The 20,399-nt window shown below is 38.7% G+C and overlaps 1 protein-coding gene across 1 annotated transcript in view; it reads left to right on the top strand.

Annotated features, from left to right (window-relative positions):
• Nucleotides 1–20,399, top strand: part of OXR1 (oxidation resistance 1) — a gene marked incomplete at its 5' end in the record, with an annotated part of 146,461 nt that overhangs the window by 78,871 nt on the left and 47,191 nt on the right. Inside the window, 4 exons of the mRNA XM_084280292.1 lie at nt 1,790–1,872; nt 10,338–10,445; nt 11,561–11,680; nt 17,320–17,472. Of these exons, the coding sequence (XP_084136418.1) occupies nt 1,790–1,872; nt 10,338–10,445; nt 11,561–11,680; nt 17,320–17,472 (464 nt within the window). The remainder of the gene's footprint in view (nt 1–1,789; nt 1,873–10,337; nt 10,446–11,560; nt 11,681–17,319; nt 17,473–20,399) is intronic.

Below are 20,399 nucleotides of genomic sequence, written 5' to 3'. Positions count from 1 at the left end.
AGGATGTGAACTAAAAATAGGATGTGCAGAAATGGTGGTCAATGTATGGCCAGTTTCTGTAGTGCCTCAGGTGAGGTTGACATAGACATGTTCTATTCTCAATCTAGCTGTGCTAGAAATTACTTTAAAAGAGTAGTGTGCTTCTTAAGGTTTGTTTCTTCTACTCAATTTAATGCAAAATATTTGACTAAATATATTCAGTTATGGGAACAGAAATTTGAATGTATCAAAATGGGAATATTAATCTCATTGTAGCATGAAAACTTACCTCATTGAGTGGAGGTATTTTGGGCTCCTTATAGCAGATAAATCTTAACTGTCAAAGAGAGCCAATGGGATCCTGGGGTGCATCCGGAGGAGTGTAGCCAGCAGGTCAAAGGAGGTGATCCTCCCCCTCTACTCTGCCCTGGTCAGGCCCCGCCTGGAGTATTGTGTCCAGTTCTGGGCTCCTTGGTATAAAAAGGGCAGGGATCACCTGGAGAGAGTCCAGAGAAGGCCTACGAAGATGATTAAGGGCCTGGAGCATCTCCCCTGTGAGGAAAGGCTGAGTAAGTTGGGATTGTTCAGCCTTGAGAAGAGAAGACTAAGGGGGGACCTAATTAAAGTCTATAATTATCTGCAGCAGGGGATGCAGGGGGAATCAGCCAGCCCCTTTTCAGTGGTCTGTGGGGACAGGACAAGGGGCAATGGCTGCAAGTTGGAGCACAGGAAGTTCCGCACCAACATGTGGAAGAACTTGTCCACAGTGAGGGTGACAGAGCCCTGGGACAGGCTGCCCAGGGAGGTGGTGGAGTCTCCTTCTCTGGAGATATTCAATACCTGTCTGGATGCCTGAGTGATATGTCCTAGGGAGCTGCTTTGGGGGGGGGGGGGGGGGGCGGGGTTGGACCCGATGATCTCTTGAGGTCCCTTCCAACCCCTACAATTCTATGATTCTGTGATTCTATGGACTTGGCAGAGATGTAACTTAAGAGATTCATAACAAAACAATGCATGTGTGTATGTAGATGGATATGTTTAAAAAAAAAAATCACTTTTCTAGAGATGTAGAATTAAATGACTTCTATTGAATCCTTTTAAGTACACTGTTGTTTTGCCTTTATCATAAGTATCAATCCAATTAGTATCAAAAAGTAGAGAGTATACTTCAAGTACAAACTGTTGATTTGGTTTATGAAATGGAAATAATGAAAATACAATGCCCTGATAACAAGAGGAGAAATGTTCTTTTTATTTATTCAGGCTCTTTACTGTTTCTGCATAGGCTGTATGTGTTTGCTGCAGACAGGATAGTAATGAAGTTAAACACTAATGTTGCTTGCTTCACAGAAAAGCTTTAAATAGTCTGTACTTATCAAACAGTATCTAGACAAAAATCCCAGCTGACTAGAAGGAACATACAGGAACTCTAGATCATCCCCCCTTAGACAAAAGCAGACTGGGTATCATATAAAACCAATTAAATACAGTAGTTCCAGCAATGTTCCTTGCGTGATGGGGTCAATCTCCTATTTAGTCCTCCTTCATTAATAGCATCCTGGATAGCAGCAAGTACTTATGCAGTTAATTAATTACTGGTTATCAGTGTTTTATATTGGTCAAATTCCTAAAGCATTGCAGAGGAATGAAATCTCTATTCTAGCAGTCGGTTGTCTGTTAGACAGTCACTGAGAGCAAGCTGTGTAACTGGTGAATTAGATGTCTGCCCACGGGGCTGTAGTCAGCAGCCTGTGACAGTACTGAGAGAGGAAAATGAATTTAACACGCACGTTGCCTCAATTTTTTTCAGACACTGGCCAGAAGAAGACCCCAGACAAGAAAGATGGGCGACGAATGTCTTTTCAAAAGCCTAGAGGGACTATTGAATATTCTGTAAGTTACTGCTTTGTTGCTAGAATGTTGTTGTATAGCTAGTACAGAATTAGTTCGTTATAAAATATAAGCAAAACAGTAATATTAATTACATTTAATCTTAAAATTTTGTGTATCTGATAGCTTATGTTAATGGGAATTAAATCTGGAATTAGCTAATAGTACTTGAGTAATGATTTATTTTTGTGGATTTTTCTAAAGTTACTTTTTTCGTTCAGAAAACCAGGCTAATCAATCTGACTGGCTTACTTTTAGGTATATAGTTAGAAACGATAAATAAGATTAATTATAAAATCATGTGGAAGTTCTATGCTTTCAGTGTTATTAATAAACTGTTGACATAGAAGTAAGAGAATGAAATGGAGGGAGCAGGGGCTATATCTTCATACTGATGCTGACGTTCTCATAATAATTTTCATAGATCTATACCTTTTACTGTACAGATCTGTTTCTGCAGCAGTATCTGAAAATGGAGCCTTTCTCTGCCTGTTCTGTTCTTGAAATGACCCTCAAACTGTGCTGCAGTCAGCTTTTCACATTTTTGGTTACTAAGGGAAACTGAAGTGAGAAGTATCTGTCTTGTGTTATATACTGGAAATATAATTAAGCCTATAAATAATGCTTATAAGGTTCACATTAAAATAGGGTAAGTCTGTCACAGTTATCCTTGAATGTTTTTGAAGCTGGACATGATAAAAATGAGAACTTCTTTACTTGACCTCTTGGTGTTGTCTTATTCCAAGATTAAAAGATACGGGGGAGACTTAACTCTTAGCATTATGTTGAGACAAGCTGTGATATAGCTTAAATACTGAGAAGGCTGTGATAGTTATTTGGAGAGAGGCAGAGGATGTGTGATTGGAGCAAGAAGCACTTCGCTAGTGTGTCTTATATTGGGAACTTCAATATAGCTCTAGCTTATACTAAAGACTTCCCTGAAGGAAGTTGAAATAAAAAAAAAGCTGCTTGTGTTCTATCAGGTGAGGAATGGTAAAGTGACTGGGTTTTGTATTGCATTAACCCTGCTTTGTCTGCAGTAATTTGAGAAAATGCTGGTGTCTTGGGCTATATGCATGCCTTTACCTTGGTACGTAAGGTTCCAGGCAAAGGTGAAGCACCCAGCTTTCCTTTTTAAACTAGTGTGCTGTGTACTGCTGCAGGGCTTTGTGCTCCAGGAGGTGGGCACTTAGTTGCAAAAATAATGTTCTTGATGCATCCTGAAGTGTGTGTCACTTCCTTGTGAGTCAAAAGGACGATTCACAAGAATCAAAGACTTCTTGTCTCTAAACTTGGTCCAGTTTCTAAAGGAGTCTCTTGTGTGAATGGAACATGGTGCGTGGCAGCCTTACAAATACAGTGTCATGTCTGGTCTGGTCTGGTCTGGTCTGGCAGTACCTCTCACTCCTGAAGCACTGAAGTAACATCCAAGTTTTAGAGCTTTTGGTTATGTCGCGCACGTATGTCTTAGTACACAGATCTAACCTTTAGGAACTAAGGTCGTGCTCACTACATGTATGAGAGGTCTGGTGTCTGTGGTGAAAACTTGCTACTGTTACTATTTATGACTTCATATAGCATGTGGAGAGATGAACTTATGTCTGCTTCTGCCTTCCTCCTACTACCTCAAAGCAACAACAGTGGCATGTATGTATATACACACATATATATTTATATGGCAGCATGTGTTGCTGCTTTTAGTAGAGGGATGAAGGTGCAAAGCAGACCCCTCCCCAGTATTGTCAAAAAGCTAGTGTAAATTTTAATTTTTTTTTTAATGTTTCAGTTTTACCAGTGGCTACGTGGTTTTAGGAAGAGTGGGCTTCTTTGTATTCCTGAAGTTTAGAGCAAGGTGGGATCTTTCTGATGCACACAATGTTGTGTAGGTTTTTTTAAGGTGAAATATGCTTCCCACCAGAACATTTTTAGAAAAGAAAATCATTACTTTGGGTACAAATAAACATTTAAACATATGTTCTCTTTCAAGAACAAGCCAAAAGGCAGTTAAGATTTTTTTGATCTCAAATTCCCAAAGCATAACAAATTGGAACTACTGTTCTGTAGGTAGCACCAGCAAGATGCCAACAGATGTGGTACTGAGTAAAAGAAGCAAGTCTACCCAGGCTAGTAAGTTTAAAGAATGTCACTAAGTTAATTTTCAGAGACTGCCTCTAAAGAATACAGAAAACTCTGGGTTATTTTCACTGCTATTGCATGGGCAGTGAACAGGTGATTTTTTTTTTAAGTTAATGTAGTTTCTCTTCTGAATTTCAGTCAACAGATTAGATGCAAATTGATATTAGCCATTATTTCAGAATTCACAGTTGGTGCTCCAAGCCAGTTGTTTTCCCCTTCTGCATACAGCTGATGTATGTGAACAGCCTCTAAAGAGCAACAGAGCATGTTTAGGCAAATTACTGTACTAGCTAGAACTCTTAGTCTTCTTTATGTTGTGAAAACAGTGGGTTTATGTTGCTTATTTGCCATCATTCTGTTACGTGTTGTACAGATTTAACCAGTGTCCATCTACAGGCATTACAAGACCCAGCTACAGATAAATAAAGGAGCACAAGAAGAAACAGTGTGGGCCACTGATCACCATTGATGCTAATGTGGTAGCAGTTTCATGGTTTGAACTCCTCTTCCTTTTGAGAAGGAAAAGGAAGCAGCAGTGGCTATTACAGATAATGTTGAGGTTTTTTTTTTTCCCCCCATAAAGTGCAATATACTGTACAGGCAAAAGAACTTTTTGTTAGGGGTGGGGAATATGGATTACAAGTCAGCAAAGAGGCAGATGATCTGGTTGATTTGTGTTGGAGCCTCCAACATAGGGCTCTTCTTCCCCTGCCCTGCTCCTTTCCCTTTACTTTTTTCTGGGATTGAAGGCTATGCTGTTCTGAAACAACAGATCACAAAGTCATAGGGGTTGGAAGGGACCTCAAGACATCATTGGGTCCAACCCCCCCGCTAAAGCAGGCTCCCTAGGACAGGTTGCACAAGTGGGCATCCAGATGGGTCTTGAATATCTCCAGAGAAGGAGACTCCACAACCCCCCTGGGCATCCTGTCCCAGGGCTCCCTCACCCTCACTGTGAAAAAGTTCTTTCCCATATTGGTGTGGAATTTCTTGTGCTCCAACTTGTAGCCATTGCCCCTAGTCCTGTCTCCACAGACAACTGAAAAGAGGCTGGCCATTTCCCCATGTCCCACATTTCAGGTCTTTATAAACATTAATAAGATCCCCTGGTAGTTACCTTTTCTCAAGCATGAAACGCTCAGTGTGTTGTCAAGATTGTGAGAAGAGTCTGGTATCAGTTAAAGGAGGTCTCTGGTTTACTGTAGGCTCATGTGTTTTGAGAGTGAGCTTTGAGCCAGAGTCTTCAGTGTTGAACTACCAGTCTTGCAGCGTGTGACCTTCTCTCAGTTATTTAGTAGTAAGTCCTGCATCCAGAATCTGGGTCTGAAATCTTTGTTTTGTTTTAGTTAGAAACCAGTTAGATTTGTATATTGAAAACAAAACTACGGGGGCTTCTGAAGTCAACTTCTTCAGGTAAAACAAGGAGGACTGTTTTATCCTTAGCTTGAGGGGTGTGGGTGGCAAGTGTCTGTTTGTGATGATCATTAAACAGGTGAAAGTTTGCTAGACTTCAAGTGCACATGAATGCTTGGAATGTCTTGTTGTAATGACTTGCTGAACGTATTTATTTTGAGAGCAGAGAAATGGTGAGCATCTGCTGCTATCTTTCTTGAATAATTGGATTCTGCTTTCAGTCCTAGGGTAGCTTGGATAGAGAGTGCTAAAGGTTCTCTCATCTGGTGCAGCTTGTTTTATTGCCACGCTAAGCTTTTACATGCTGTTTAGACTACTACATACTTAGGAGGGTTTTTTTTTTCTTGATGCTTCCATTGCAAATCCAGGGATTGTGTTCTTGTCTGACAGTCGCTGTTCTTTGAACATGCAACTGTTACAGTTTTTTCCCAATATGAGAGAATTTAGAAAATGCGGATCATAATGATCATATTACTTTATCTGTTGTAACTTTTGCCTAACTTGAAAAGACTTTTGGATTTGTTTTTATGATGTTTACAAGTTCCATTTTCCTGATGCTGTATATAAAAAGTATTAAGCATATCCTGATATTTCTAAAGGCTTGGATGCAGCACCAAAGTTGCATCCTCTTCTTGCCTTTTTCCTCACCCTTCTCCTAGTCTTCCCATCTCTTTATTATTGTAAATTCCTTTCAATACTCTTAAACTGGTTTCTTGTTTTCTGGTTCTTGTACAAACAGTCTCGAAATACTTAAATTTCTTTGTGCACTCTGGTCCATATGTATTGAATGTATAGTTTTCAGTGGAAGAATGAGTGAACTCCAGCTCTTGAGATGCAAGGACAGTGAAATTCATTATGGTGTCAGTAGAGAATTTGGTTTTAAACAAGGTTTCTTAAACACTTTGCAAGCTACCAAACTGACAGAAATGAAAGCAGTTTGAACTGTAATCAGTGGTGACTTGTAAGCTCTATGGTGTACACAAGCACACCCTGGCAATCAAGGGTGTGTAAGTAGTGCTCTGCAAGTGGAAAAGGGATAACAAGCTGTACCTCAAATGAGGTTACAGTGATTTTAAGAGGTTACTTGATATGGGATTTTATTGGAAAAGAAAGATGGAAGATGTGGCTCTTTATATAGTCATAGCTGAAATAAATTTTTACAGATAACTTAGAATTTTAGGTATTTGTATACATATGTAAGTGACTATGTAAGGTAGAAGTATCTGGGTAGTAAGGCCTTCTGTGTCTTTACATTGAAGTTGATGATCACAAGCTCTTGATAACGAGTATAGGAAAAGTAGTTATATTTGTCATTGTACAAGGCAGAGTTTGTGTGTTTAATGTGGTCCTGAGTGAATTAATGATTCTTTTTTTTCTTTTTACACTTTCATTAATCAGTATCTTTCAATCTATACTGAAGACATTGTACTGAAGGAGGCAAAGCGAAGGCATGATAGGTATTTAACCATTTCAAAGCACCAGCTGCCCGGCTCAAGTCCCTTTCAGACTGCTTCAGAGAATAAAATAACGTTTTTCTCATGTTTGGTGTTCGTCTTGCAGAGGTTTACATTTATTTGAATAAGTCTTGCCATTTTGTTGAAATCATGAAGCAATGTAATTGCTGTTCATCACCCCGTCTCGCCTCAAACAGAGGATTTTCCCATGAATATTTAACATAGTGCTGTAATATCAAAATATTTGTGTAAACTCATAATATTGAGAATAGCATAGAAGTATCTATGTGCATAATACATAGAAAGTTTGTTTCCTGGGTAAGAAGAAATGACTTTTTTGCTTTCTCTTCTGGTATTGAAATGCTGTGGAAGAAATGGAAAAGCTGGGGGTGGCTGTAGTATGTTGTGGCACATTTTCTCTTCAACTGTGCTTTTCCACAAAGCAATCTTTTGGCTTTTGTCAGTTCAGGTTCTGTTGCAGGGCTTTTTAAAAATACTAGAATGCATAAGAATTAGAAAATAGGCTTTAGAATTTAAGGAGATACTTCAAGATTACTTGAACATTTTCATTGTTTTAAGGAGGTATCAGTGCTGGTCTCTAAAATCCCATTTAGTCTGGAGATTTGCCTGTGCAAACTTCACAGCCATTTAAAATGAAGCTTATATTTGCCGTTGTGCTCATAATTTGAGAGGTAAAACCTTTTGTTGCCAGAAGATCTCACTAGATGGTTTTATTTCTTAAGGCTGACAAGAGTCAATGCACTCTTAAAGGTCTTTATATTTTGTGGGTTTAAATTGAATGCTTTAAATTTATTTTGTATCACTTGGGATTTTTAGACTAGCTTATGGTATATTTTAGTTATTAACTGATACCTAAGCAAAATCTACATAACAGCTAACCATTTACATGAAAGCAAACTTAAATTAGGCAAAGCTTTTGACTCTAAAGTTTGTTCTAGCAAACCTTCAGTGTTACATAGACCTACTGATGGAAACACGACTGGTCTTTGATTCAATTGTCAGTTTTGTTACTGTCTATGGAGCAAGCAATACTTATCTGGGTAGGTAAGATTCTGTTTTGGTTTCTGCTCTAATGCCAATTAGAAGTGACATACAAGAATATTCTTACTTTTTGCAGATCTGTGTGGTCTAAATTACCAAGAGGTGCTACAGGGAAGTCTTCCATACCCGAAATACCAGTAGAGAGATTTGCTGCTGTGTTTAGCTTAATGGCTTCCTATATAAAGAGTTATAACAGAATTAGAAGCTTGTCTTAAAGCTAATTGCTGAAGAAGTGGCAACACCTATCTTCAGTGAATCTAGGCTGACAAATATACATTTACAAAATTACAATGAATTCTGTATGGAAAAGCTTTCTTATAACTCTTATTTGTGAACCTTACATATGTTAGTATGCCAAACAGCGCTCTGGTTTTCTGTTGAACTACAACAACCTTCAAAGTACATTGTATTTGCAGCTTTTTCTCGCAGGGCAACCTATTTCTGTATTTAAAGGATATAGTTTCCTTCTTTGTATCTGTCAGTTATTTTTGTTTTATTCCTGTACTGTCAATGCGTGTTCCCTAGCATGACTGAACTTTGAAAAAAGTTAATACAGAGAAAGCATTTCTTTCCCTAAATTCTTCTGGGGCTAATGTTCTGTTCAGCGTTAAATTTTGGAATATTTAAGTGGGAATGGGTTTAAAAGGAACAATTACTTAACTTTTTTATATACTGCTTTTGCTTTGCAGCCAGTAGGAACTCTTGTCAGCTAATCTCACAATGCAAATGAAATGTATTAAAATAGTTGACATTGACTTGCTCAACGTTAACTGATACTATAACCTGTAGATGTTCTTACCTGTGGCAAAAGGGTTTCTGCTTCTGAGAAGAAAGAATGTGCCTCATTAAGTTTTACTGACAGCAAAACATACAATGCATGTTAGCTATATGGAATATACCAATTCAGCTGGAACAGTCCACCATGTTACTTGTCTCCATTGCAGTGTGGTTACAGAAACAGAGCATTCTAGTCTTTCGGATCAGATTTCGTGTGACTGTGTAAAGTTAAGGTCTGTTCTCAGAGCAAACAGTACCAGAAGTTATTAAAACGTGTATTTTCCAGTACTCTTACTTCCCTCCCCCCTTTTTTCATATTCCTGCCCTGATTCAATCATTCAAGCAGAAGTAACAACACTTGACAAGGCATACAAGACATGGTGCTCCCACACTTTTGTGAAGATAGGTTGCTACAAGCAGAGGATACTAATGAGTCTGCAGACTTAGCTAATGCTGTACACTGGCTTCTCAAACCATTTGTGCATAGAACATACACTATGTGGAAAAATGGGATATTTGTCTTTTCACTTTTTCCCTCAAATTAAGTAAAGGGACGTTAAAAGAGAAAGCTTTTTGTGATATTGTCAAGGAAAGTTAGTTAAGTGAAAATAAGGAAAATTAAACCCGTGAATAACTAAGTCTAATACTTACTATTTATATAGAGTGGAATGTGTATAGCCTCTACCATTGTAATAAGGGACAACTGATAAGACATTTAAGATGGGAGTCAGTGGGTTATTTTTTAGCTGTGCTTCGTATTTAGCAGCACAAATGTAGCTTTCCTTATATTGCTTCTCTTAACTGATAACACTTTATTTTTTTGGTACAGTGTTTATGAAGCCCTGTGCCTTTATGCAATAATTTTGTGGTTGAATGCTCCCTTGTCATATCATCTTCACCCTTCTTAAATGCTTGCTATGAATTCTTCATTCTGAAATACTCTCTGAATAAAGCTTTCCTCTTTGCTCGCTTCTGTTGGTTCATATTGAATAACTTTGGGAGATGGGGGTGAAGAATAAGATCTCGAAAAAGTCTTTTCCTTACTTGGGAATCACCTACTCAAAATGCTTATGTTCCATCTGCTCTCATACTTGCTGACCTGTTTTGCTTCGGTATTTTTACTTTTTATCTCAGTGATGGGTTTTAGTTGGAAGTCAGATTAGCAGAAGCTTTGTTCAAAAGGAGGAGTGTGTGTTCACATTTATAGAGATTGCTTCAGCTTTTCTGTGAAGTGAGGAACAGAAAAGAGTAGTTGAAGAGGGTGAATGAAGGGCTTTGTGAACCCAGTTAATAGTGTATTGGTCCAGTGGTACCCAGCAGTGAATGTATAGACCAGAAGTTGTGGTGCAGTAGCTAATCCTATAGCCCAATGTGTGTGACTGATGCTTCTGGCCACCAGGAAACATCATAGGAAGGCAGGTGTCCCTACATGGGGTGACAACAGATGAATATTTAGGGCATAGGTTTGTGGTTTTGTTCTATTTTTTCTTTTATGGAGCAACTGTAAGAAATGAAGACTAAAGTTCATCAAAATCTCAGTAAGTTTACACATGATAAGATTTTGTAAGCCACTATTTAAACTAAATGTTCACAAGTTTTTCTTTTTGTTTTCCCCAATTGATACAGGTGGAATCAAGAGATACTTTAAACAGTATTGCCTTGAAATTTGATACAACACCCAATGAACTGGTTCAGTTAAATAAGCTTTTCTCCAGAGCAGTCGTTCCTGGACAGGTACTATTATACGATGTATGTCACTTGCCCAACAAAGACCCTTTTCCCTGTATTTCTCATCTCTACCAGAGAAAGTGTTAAAGTACTTTTCTTACTGGTTTTCCTATTGACTTTGTAAAATAGTGTTTAATTTTTCTCTAGCTTGTGAATTCTTCATGCCTTTTAAATGCCTACCTAAAAAGGAAGCATGTAATGAAGCTACCTGTCTCTTCTAAATAAGATCAGAGAACTTTAAAGCTAAATATATTTAATGGTATAATAACATTTGGGTACAAGCTAAATTGTTACTTTGCAAGTACAGCAGGCTGTTTACTGACTCTAGCTCAAAAGACTAATTCAGGGTACAGATTACAGACAACATTCCTGACTGCATATTGCTGCCTGCATTTCTACTTTAATAAAATGAAGTGTTTCTATTCCACTCTTAAACTTGCTGTCGTTACCAACAGTAAATGAACTATCATTCACTTCTTAGGGGTTACTATTGCTAACATATTTCCTTTTTTTGCCTTTACTCTTTTCTTTAAAAGTTACTCCTGGAATCAAGTGATAGGTTAGCTATGGTATTACCCACTGGCCATTTGGCATTAGCCTTCTATTTGAAAAAATCCTGCACTATGGTGCAAAATTTTGTTTAGGTAGCTTGGCCAAAATAACGTATTTAAGGCATTAGTAACTCCATCTGATTTTATTTTTTCTTCTTTTAACATTCAGTGCTAAGAGCTTTGTCTGAACTTAATCCTTACCCTGTTTCTTGGTTGCTCAAATAGAGTAATAGCAAGAGAAATTATTGGTCAGATCGTGCATGGTCACTGTATTGGGTGTTTCTGGCATGCTGTATGCTTCTAATGCTTTCTGTCTGAACTTTTTCCTCAATTATTGTGACTACAACTCAATCTTACCTCATTTTAGTATTTAAAAAACTGTAAAAGTTTGTATGAAGAAGTACTCTGTGTGGTATTGTTTATTCCTTCAACTGATAATTTCTGTTAATAGGAGCAGGAATGATTTCATGTACCTTATTTTGAGATATCATTGCAAATATACCTGAACTGGCAGGAATCTTCAGTAAGCCTGAAAGCATAACTTCTAACTACGTTATATCTTCTTTATAGATTTTGTATGTTCCTGACCCAGACTACATTTCTAGTGTGGACAGCTCCCCTTCTCTAAGTCCTATAAGTCCCCTATCACCTACATCTTCCGAAGCAGAGCTTGACAAGGCTACAGTAAATGTAGGTATACCTGTTGTCCTTGAAATTAACTTTCCCTTACCATATAAATGTTACAGATGGTATGCTTTCTTCTGAAGCTATCCTTTCATTCTGGGGAGAAAGTACTTTGCAACACTTGGAGTTGAGAAGTAAAATAGTACATCTTTTAAAAGTAAATGCAAGCTTTTTATCTTTGTGACAGCTTTCTTTGAAAACTGATTTGAAGGCAAGAGATTTGCAGCAAAATGTTGCTCACTAAAATCTTAACTACGAATTCCTGTTGCATTTCTGTATTTGTTACCTTTGAGAACTAGTTAAATGTTTGTCACTTCAATAATAGATTTTCATAGCAGTGGTACACTGCTCCTTCCTGTAGAGGTGCAGAAGGGGGTTCTCTAGTTTCATTTGGCAAACTTAAGTAGGGAGGTGAAAAAAAAAAGTCTGAATCAGTGAAAGGCTAATACAGACTTGATTGTAGGTGACTTCTACTCAGTAGTTCTGGTTTCGTAGACTTGCAAATATTAGAATTTTTTAGCTGTCAAAGCTGCTCTGTAATTCTGCTGGCATGTAGATTTTTGCTAGGAGCTAGCTTTGTAAAAGCATGTCTTTCCAGGAACACTGGTTTGCTGTCAACAGAATTCCATGGGGAGTGTTCCAACCAGGAAGATGCAGCGCCAGAGCCTGAGCTCCTGTGTAATTTGTGCAATTAGGACCTTACTCAGATGTTACTTAATATATCACTAGTATTATTTTCCCAGTTATTTCAATTTTTTTTCCTCAAATAAAAATTGTCTTGATAACACCTCTTGATAGTTCTCAGTCAGGCTGTTGGATGTCTCTCCTAGCATTCTGTGTGCTTATAGTTTGAGACATTAAGAATTTATTTAGTTAGTTTGTATGACTTTGTCCAGCAAAGTTAAAATAGAAAGCTATTGCTTTATTTTTGACAGGTTGTCAAGCTGCGTTGCAAAGGCTGTGATGACCCTGCTACTTGGTTTTGCCGTTATACCTTTACTCTGGCCTGACATGTCTGTTCTCATGAGCTGTCTGCTGTCATTTGTACTGAATAATTTCATTTTTGTTTTATGGCAAACTGAAGGTGTTGCAGCACAGTCAGACTATTCTGCAAGAACATATTTTTCTGTATTTGTCTCAGAATGTCTGTAAATGCTAGGATAGGCATACCCATGTAGCATATGTCATGAAGTTACTCAAGGGAAAATTGTTTTGCCAGAAAAATACTGTACTCCTGTTTTTGTGGGTTATTTTACATATGGTGGTCTGTTACAGTAGGGAAGGAGGCTTAAGAGTATAACCATAGTTGTCATTTATTTGCAGCTTTTTTATTGACTGTGTGCGTAGCAGAGTGAAAAACTGGAAAGTGTGGAAGAAACAACATGCATTAAAACACTTTGAAAGTGAAAATCCTCTTTTGCAAAAAGTTGTTTTGTTTAGTGTGGGCAGCTCAACGTTAGCAACAGTGTGTGTTAAGTTTCAGTGTGGTGTTGCAGAACTGCTACGTGCATGTCACCACATGTCGTGGAACACTATGAGCAGTTCTGAAATGCTACAGGGCAAGTCAAACAAGTGAGCCATGTGACAACATATAATAATAAGTGTTGATGGGATTTTGAGGTCTTTTGAAGACATGAAAGGAGAGAAGGGATGTTGCTAGAAACAGTTTGTCAAAAGAAAGCATAGACCAGAAATCACTTGTACTTGTCAGTGTGGACTATGTGTGTGAGTGTTTCGGTTTTGTTTTTCAAACGGTCTGTCCAGCAACACAAAAACCACTCAACTTCTACCTGAGCAGATAAGACTGGAGGGTTTTGTTGTTCATAGCACCTTTTTTCTGTGGTTTTAGCCTTTTTGCTGTTTGATGTCTTTAATGAATGAGAGAGATACTAGAATGCATTCTTTGTATTTGACATCTTTGACTATCCTCCAATTTTGACTCTTTATTTGGAGCTTAAATTCAAGTACATCTCAAGCTAAAGAGGGTACATTGCTCTGTTTGTATAATGTAAAGGGACTTTCCCTCTGTTCTGCTATTGTTGAAATCAATGAGTTCCAGCAAGAAGCTGGATTAAGATAACTAGACTTTGAACCTCTCGATGCAAAATAGAAACTATGATGTGCACTGTTCTTGTGTCTGTTTTGTCACACATTGGAGTAGCTTAACACAACCATGTGGCTAATGTAAGACCCGCAGAACCCTGCTAAGTTGTTTGTTGTTTTATTAATGTTGCTATACTTAAGCTAAGATTTCAGCAAGTCTGTTAATGTGTATGTAAGAACTTGGCCTAGGCTTTAAAGCCTCTCTTACACTGCTAGGTTTTGTGAAGGGTTTCTACATTCAGCACCCTGATATGCATATTGAAGAAGATCCAATGAGCTTTACTACCTATAAAACTTAAAAGCCACTTTAAAATAGTCATGATACCATTGTCACTACATATTAAATTTGAAAGCATGCCACCACTATTATTCCTGCTTTTATGCCACGTGGCAATATGAGTGTGAAGTAGCTGGTGTATTCACATTGGACTTGGGCATCACCTTGGGACTCATGCAGCCACTTCCTAAGTTATACACGTCACAAAGATTACCACATAATTTTAGGACAAAGGTATATGTAGGAGAACTTGTCTCCAGGAAGCTTGCTTTTTAATTATCTTCACTACCTTTTTCAGTTCAGTGTTTTATAAGTTCTGGTTGTTTTTGTTTGCTTTCTAACTAAAATGGAAATGTGCAGGCAAGGGTAAAAGTAATGCTAGAGAGATGAACTGAAAACAGTTGTGCATATGATTAAAGGCACTTAGCTGCAATCTGTACTAGTGAATAAAATTGCACAGAGAAGCAGAAAACCAAAGGGAACATAGATTTTTCACATTTTTATACATAGTAATATTTTATTGGTAACTAAAAATAGCAATTATGTATAAAGTTGAAGTCCTTTAATGGTGGTTAAGCTCCAAAACAGGGTTGCTGTGGCTATAAAATAGGCTTTGGAGCAGTCTGACTACTATATGCGTATTTTTTACTTGAAAATATTTTTTTTTTTACTGTCTGTCCTTCCCCTGGTAGAGTTCCAGGTTCACTAGTTTATTGGCTGTACTGTTAGATAGCAAGATAAATAACTTCCTGTTGTTTGCCCGGGAAGGTCATGAAGGAAATCCCTTGAAAGTTATATCTGGGTATGTGAAGGACAAAGATGGTTGTGAATAGCCAGGATGAATTTACCAAGGGCATATCATGCCTGACCAGAGTGATTGCTTTCTGTCATGGTTGGCTCAGCAGATAAAAGAGCACTGCATGTTACTTACCTTCACTAGATCTAGGCCCTTGATGCTGGCCCAACACAGCCTTGTTACACTGAGGTAATGCAAACTGAATGGGTGGACTGTAAGATGGGCTGGAAGAATGGGTTGGACTTTTGGGTTCAGAGCAATTCAGCATTTGTGTGTGTGGCTGGTAAGTTTGTTTTTTCTCTGGTGGTAGATGATTAGGAGTCCTTGAGGGCCCTTACTGAGACTAATATTGTTTATAGTCTGCTCGTAAGTGACCTGAATCTTGGGACAGAGGACCAAATGCACTATCAGCAAGCTTGGAGCTCAGGGACAGCAAAAATGTTGAAGTGGTCAATACACTGCAGTGAAGGGCAAGGGCTGCTTATCACCAGGACATCAAGAGATGAAGTAGCAGAAGCCTCATGAAGCTTAACAACGGTTAAGAGCATATAATCACTACCAATACAGTCTGGGGTATGATGTGAGAGAGAGAGAAGCCTTGTGGAAAAGGACTTGGGGGTACTGATGGATGAAAAGCTGGATGTAAGCCAACAATGTGCACTTGCATCCTGGAAGGCCAGTTGCATCCTGTGTTGCATCAAAAATGTTGTCAGCAGATCAAGAGAGGTCATGTTCCCCCTCTGCTCTGGTGAGACCCTACCTCTGGAGTACTGTGTCCAGCTCTGGAGCCCTCAGCACAAGATGGATATGGGCCTCTTGGAATGTCTTGACAGGAGGGCCATGAGGAGGACAATCAGAGGGTTGCAGTACCTCTCCTGTGAAGACCAGCTGAGAGAATTGAGCTTGTTCAGCCTGGAGAGACCTCATAGTGACCTTCCAGTACCTGAAGGGGACCTCCAGGAAAGCTGGGGAGGAGGGGCTATTTTTAAGGGCATTTAGTGATAGGATGAGGGGCAATGGTTTTAAACTAGAGATGGATAAGTTTAGATCATAAATTAGGAAAAAGCTCTTCGCTTTGTGGGTGATGTGAGATGCTGCAGCAGGTTGCCCAGAGAGGTGGTGGAGGCCCTGTCCCTGGAGGTGTTCAAGGTCAGGAGTAATGAAGCTCTGAGCAGTCTGACCTAGTTAAAGGTGTCCCTGCTTACTGCAGGGGAAGTGGACTTAGACCTTTAAAGGTCCCTTCCAACCTAACGCTTCTGTGATAAAGCAGTGCAGGGGAGTGTTGGCTAGCTGCATAGCAGTTTTGTAGAAAAAGACTAAGGGCCAAGGAGGGGTTGAAGCTGGTGTCCTGGTGGAGATGTTAAACAGTGCTCACTTGTGATGGTGAAGGATAATCACATGCTGGTTGGCAGATAGAAGAGGAAAACAAACAGGGTAAGGAGAAAATCATTCTCCTGTTGGGGGGTGGGAGGGTTGGGAGTTGAGCTTGTGAAGCTGCTTTTGCAGGGTGTCCCTACTTTTGGCACCTCCAGTACAAGAAAAAGATTGACATGCTGGAGTGAGTCCAATGGAGTGCTGTTAAAACGATCAGGGAGTGAAAGCATATGAGGCACAAGGATGAGACCTGGTTTGTTGGGGGTTGGACTCAATCTCTTGAGGTCCCTTCCAACCCCTACATTTCTGTGTTTGTTGGCTTTGTGGGTTTTTTTGGGCAGTATGGGTTTTTTTATGGGGGTGTGGTGGGTTTTATTTATTGCTCTGGAGAAGAAAATACTAACAACCAACCTGATTTCTGTGCTGTCCTATCCTAGTAAACAAGCTAGAGGAGTCTTCAGAGGTTCATAGTGAAACAATAGGCTGTGAGTTGCTGCACAGAAGGTCCTAGTTCAGTAACAGGAAAACATTTTTCACAATGAAGGTGGTTAAACATTGGAGCAGGTTTCTTGGAGATTACACAGTATCTTCAGCTTTGAACTCGACTGGAAAGGCCATGAGCAATCTGATTTAATGTACGCTTAGGTCTGCTTTGAACACAGGACTGGACTCACTGACCTTCCAGCATAAGCAGTGTATAGTATCATGGAAGGATAACAGAAGGTATTTAATAGGATTTCTGTTCAAGTCAGAAAATAATTGTTCATCTAACTTCTGCTCAGATTTCATAGTGACTGTATTTGATGGTTTCCTTATGTGAGTCTTGATCATTATTTTGATGTTTATTCACAAGTTAACTCTAAATATCTTTGCCCACTTGCATTTCTTATTATGGTCTTGTTAAGTTGTGCTTCATTAGTTATATATGTTGTCAGATCAAAGCAATCCTTCAAACTGCAGTGAATTTGGAACCCTATTCTTATATTTTCTTTTATGTCAAATAAGAATGAAAATTGCACATCAGAAAATCTCTTAAAATTAATATTGGAAAAGGGAGGTTGCTAAGTTTTGGGGTTTTTTTATATTCCCTTTTAGGATCCAGATGGAGTCCAACAAAAAGAGCCAGCTGCTTCAACAGCACATGCATGTGTTCGTCCTGCAAGAGTGGTATCATCCACCTCTGAAGAGGAGGAAGCATTTACAGAGAAGTTTCTTAAAATCAATTGCAAGTACATCACCAATGGGAAGGTACTTAAACATTCAGGCTTTACTGTTACTGTAAAATAAAAATACTCATGAACAGTAAATATACAGTAGAACTTAGTGATTGGTAGATAGATCAGCTTATATATGTAAATAGATAAATTAACTTTTTAATTGGCAGTTTGCTTTGGATTCCCAGACCTCTTCTGTCTTGGGCAGGATGAAAGCAGTTGACCTGTGATTAACCCATGACAAACTTCCCTATAGCCATACTGTTAAGTGGCTCTCTTTTGTAGAGGGCATGAGGTCTGTTTTTCCATATGTATCTGTCATAGTAATTCTCTTTACTACAGTGGAGAATGTACTTTATAAGAAAATGAGTAGTTGGGTAGCTTCTCTTCCATTTTTTTTAAAGCAGAACAGTGCAAGCAGAATGAGCTTCTGATTCTGTAAGGAAACAGTTTGTACTGGTTAGGGTATGATTATCTTTTTCTTTTTTCCTCCTTTGTAGCAGTTACAGGTCTCTGTCATTGCACAAAGTCCTCTGAGTGATGTGACAATTTCCATTCTGCTCACAGGCACGCAAGTCTTGCGCAGGTTATTGGGGACTGAGGTCATGTAAAAAGGCTTTATATTCATTAGAGTGCTTTAGGAAAAAAAACAAAACACACTGCTCTCCCACCCCACAGAAAAATGAGCATTAGACTCTTCAATCATAAGCTATCATGCCTTCACTCACACTGAATAAATGCAACACAACTCAAGGTACTGCTGGTAGTTCTGTTTCACCTGAAGTTTAGGTATTTACATTGAAATACTGCTGTTCCTGTGTGGCTCTCCGATAGGTTTGAAGTTACACTAATGAGAAACAGATTAAAGGGAATCTTATAAAACTGCCTTTCTTTTTCCTTGTGGAAAGGCTGGCACATCTGTGTATGTCTGGACTTGAAGCCTTTGGACCATATGTGTATATTGGCAAAAGCTGTGTGCTAGAAGTTGGTAAGACAAGTACTAGCAAAGCTTTCCTTTTTTTCTACTTTGCAGTTAATTTAGTTCACTCCTTGCATTCTGCCCCTAGGTGACTCTTTTTTTAGGTTGATCCTACACAGTTCTCAGTTTTAAGTTCTTTGCTGTGGAGGAATTGAGAACTGCGAGCCTCTGTCAGAAACTGGCTGTACTGGAAAAATATAATGTAGGGTTAAAATTTGCAGCATATTATTTATGTGCTGTAAGGTCTTACCAGATTATTATGGAGTGAGTTCACAGAATCTGTCTTTGACTTGATTTTTTTGCGGCCTATTTTCTAAGTGCTTCAAAGAAAATTCTGTTTCTAAAAACTCATATAATAATCCGTGTCAGTATCAGTATTCATATGCCTCCTCACCCATCATGTGTATTGACTAACTTGGTCAGATTTGAGTACCAGATTTCAAAAACTTAGTGTGTAATTTAGATTTTTTTTCACATGTTGTAGGAATGTTCTCTCGTACATAGTCTTCTCCTTGATACATTTCTTCGTGATGCAGGATGATACATCTTCAGAGGTTTTCTGGAGACACCTTAAGGTTCATTCTCTGCTTCCAACTCTAGAAGTGATTTTGAAGCTCTCTTTTTACTGTTTTATAGGGCTTCAGCTGTGAAGTCTCAGTAATCACTCTGACTCCTCATAAACTAAAATTGGGTGAAAGCTTCTTTTTCACTGTGCTTAATTTTGCATATGCAAAAGTTCCATTAAAGTAATGCTGTCTCATTTTCTTACTTTCCCAGACTGCTTATCCTATCCAGGTTTGGAGTTGGTTTTAGTCACACATGTGACTTTCTGGACAAGCACACAGAAATTCTCCAAGATGCAGTAGCTGGAATCTGACAGCATTTGCTCTGTGTTAGTACATGCTGTTTATGTGGTTATGGCTACTGTTGGAGGTGGAGTGTTTGGCACAGTTAAACAGGGTGGTGTGAATATGCCACATCCTGGTCAGACAATAAATCAGTGCAGAGCAACCAGGGTACTGCACAGTCATACCTCGACTCATTGTTTATTGTGTATATAGGCATGCCCTTTCTTGCAGTCACAGGGTTTGAAAAAGGAAATTATGCTGCTCTGGTTTGGTTTTTTATTTTCGCTGTTTGTTGGAAACAAAAAGCATCTTAGACAGTTTGATTGAAACTAATAGAGGAGCTATAAAAAACTGATTAGAATTCTACTAAGAATCCATCTTCCTTAGGGGAAACTTGACTTCTGCAAGTGGTATTTTGGGGATTTCTGTTCAAGAACCAGAACTTCTGTAATACTATCATACTTGGTAGCTGTATACAGAGTCTAATTTTTACTTCAGTTTCAGTGGTTTTGATACTTCTTTCCCTCAAAAGCTAGTTAGAAGTATGGTCCAAGAGAGACAAGTCACTGCTTTCTTGATGGACAGTGTCATAAGTCTGTTTCCCACAGTCCTCTATTAACAACTGAGCTGTTTATAGACTTTTTTCTTTTTCCCCCAGGACTACAAAATTAAGACATTAGAGTAAATGATAGCAGTATCTAGTAGCCATGTAAGTGTTTGTAGTGTGGATGCCATTCCTCAGTCTCTCTGCCTATGCTTGTGCTCCGATTTGCTGATCTATCTCCCTATCTAAATTACTGGACCAAATATTTTTTGAAAATTGACTTTGTATAAAATAAATCAAAGCTGTTTCTGAAATGTTTAACAAATATTTTATTACTGTCAAAGGGATCTGTACTGAAGACACTGTGGCAGAGGGTGACAAAAAGTAAGCTAGGCTTATCTCCTTCTGTTGGTATAGGTAGATGAGGACATAGCAAGGGCTTTACTTTAACTAAGCCCCCATGCTATTTTTTCCTGAAGAATATATTCATACTGGAAATACCTTCAGCAGCTCAAACCAGACCAAAAAAGGAGCTTTAGAACTTTCTCCCTGCACCAAAACCAAGGAATCAAGATTGATGGAGAGCAGAC

Source organism: Gallinula chloropus (genome assembly GCF_964237585.1).
Source record: "Gallinula chloropus genome assembly, chromosome: 2".
NCBI classification, from domain to species: domain Eukaryota; kingdom Metazoa; phylum Chordata; class Aves; order Gruiformes; family Rallidae; genus Gallinula; species Gallinula chloropus.
This window is presented reverse-complemented; position numbering and strand designations above follow the sequence as displayed.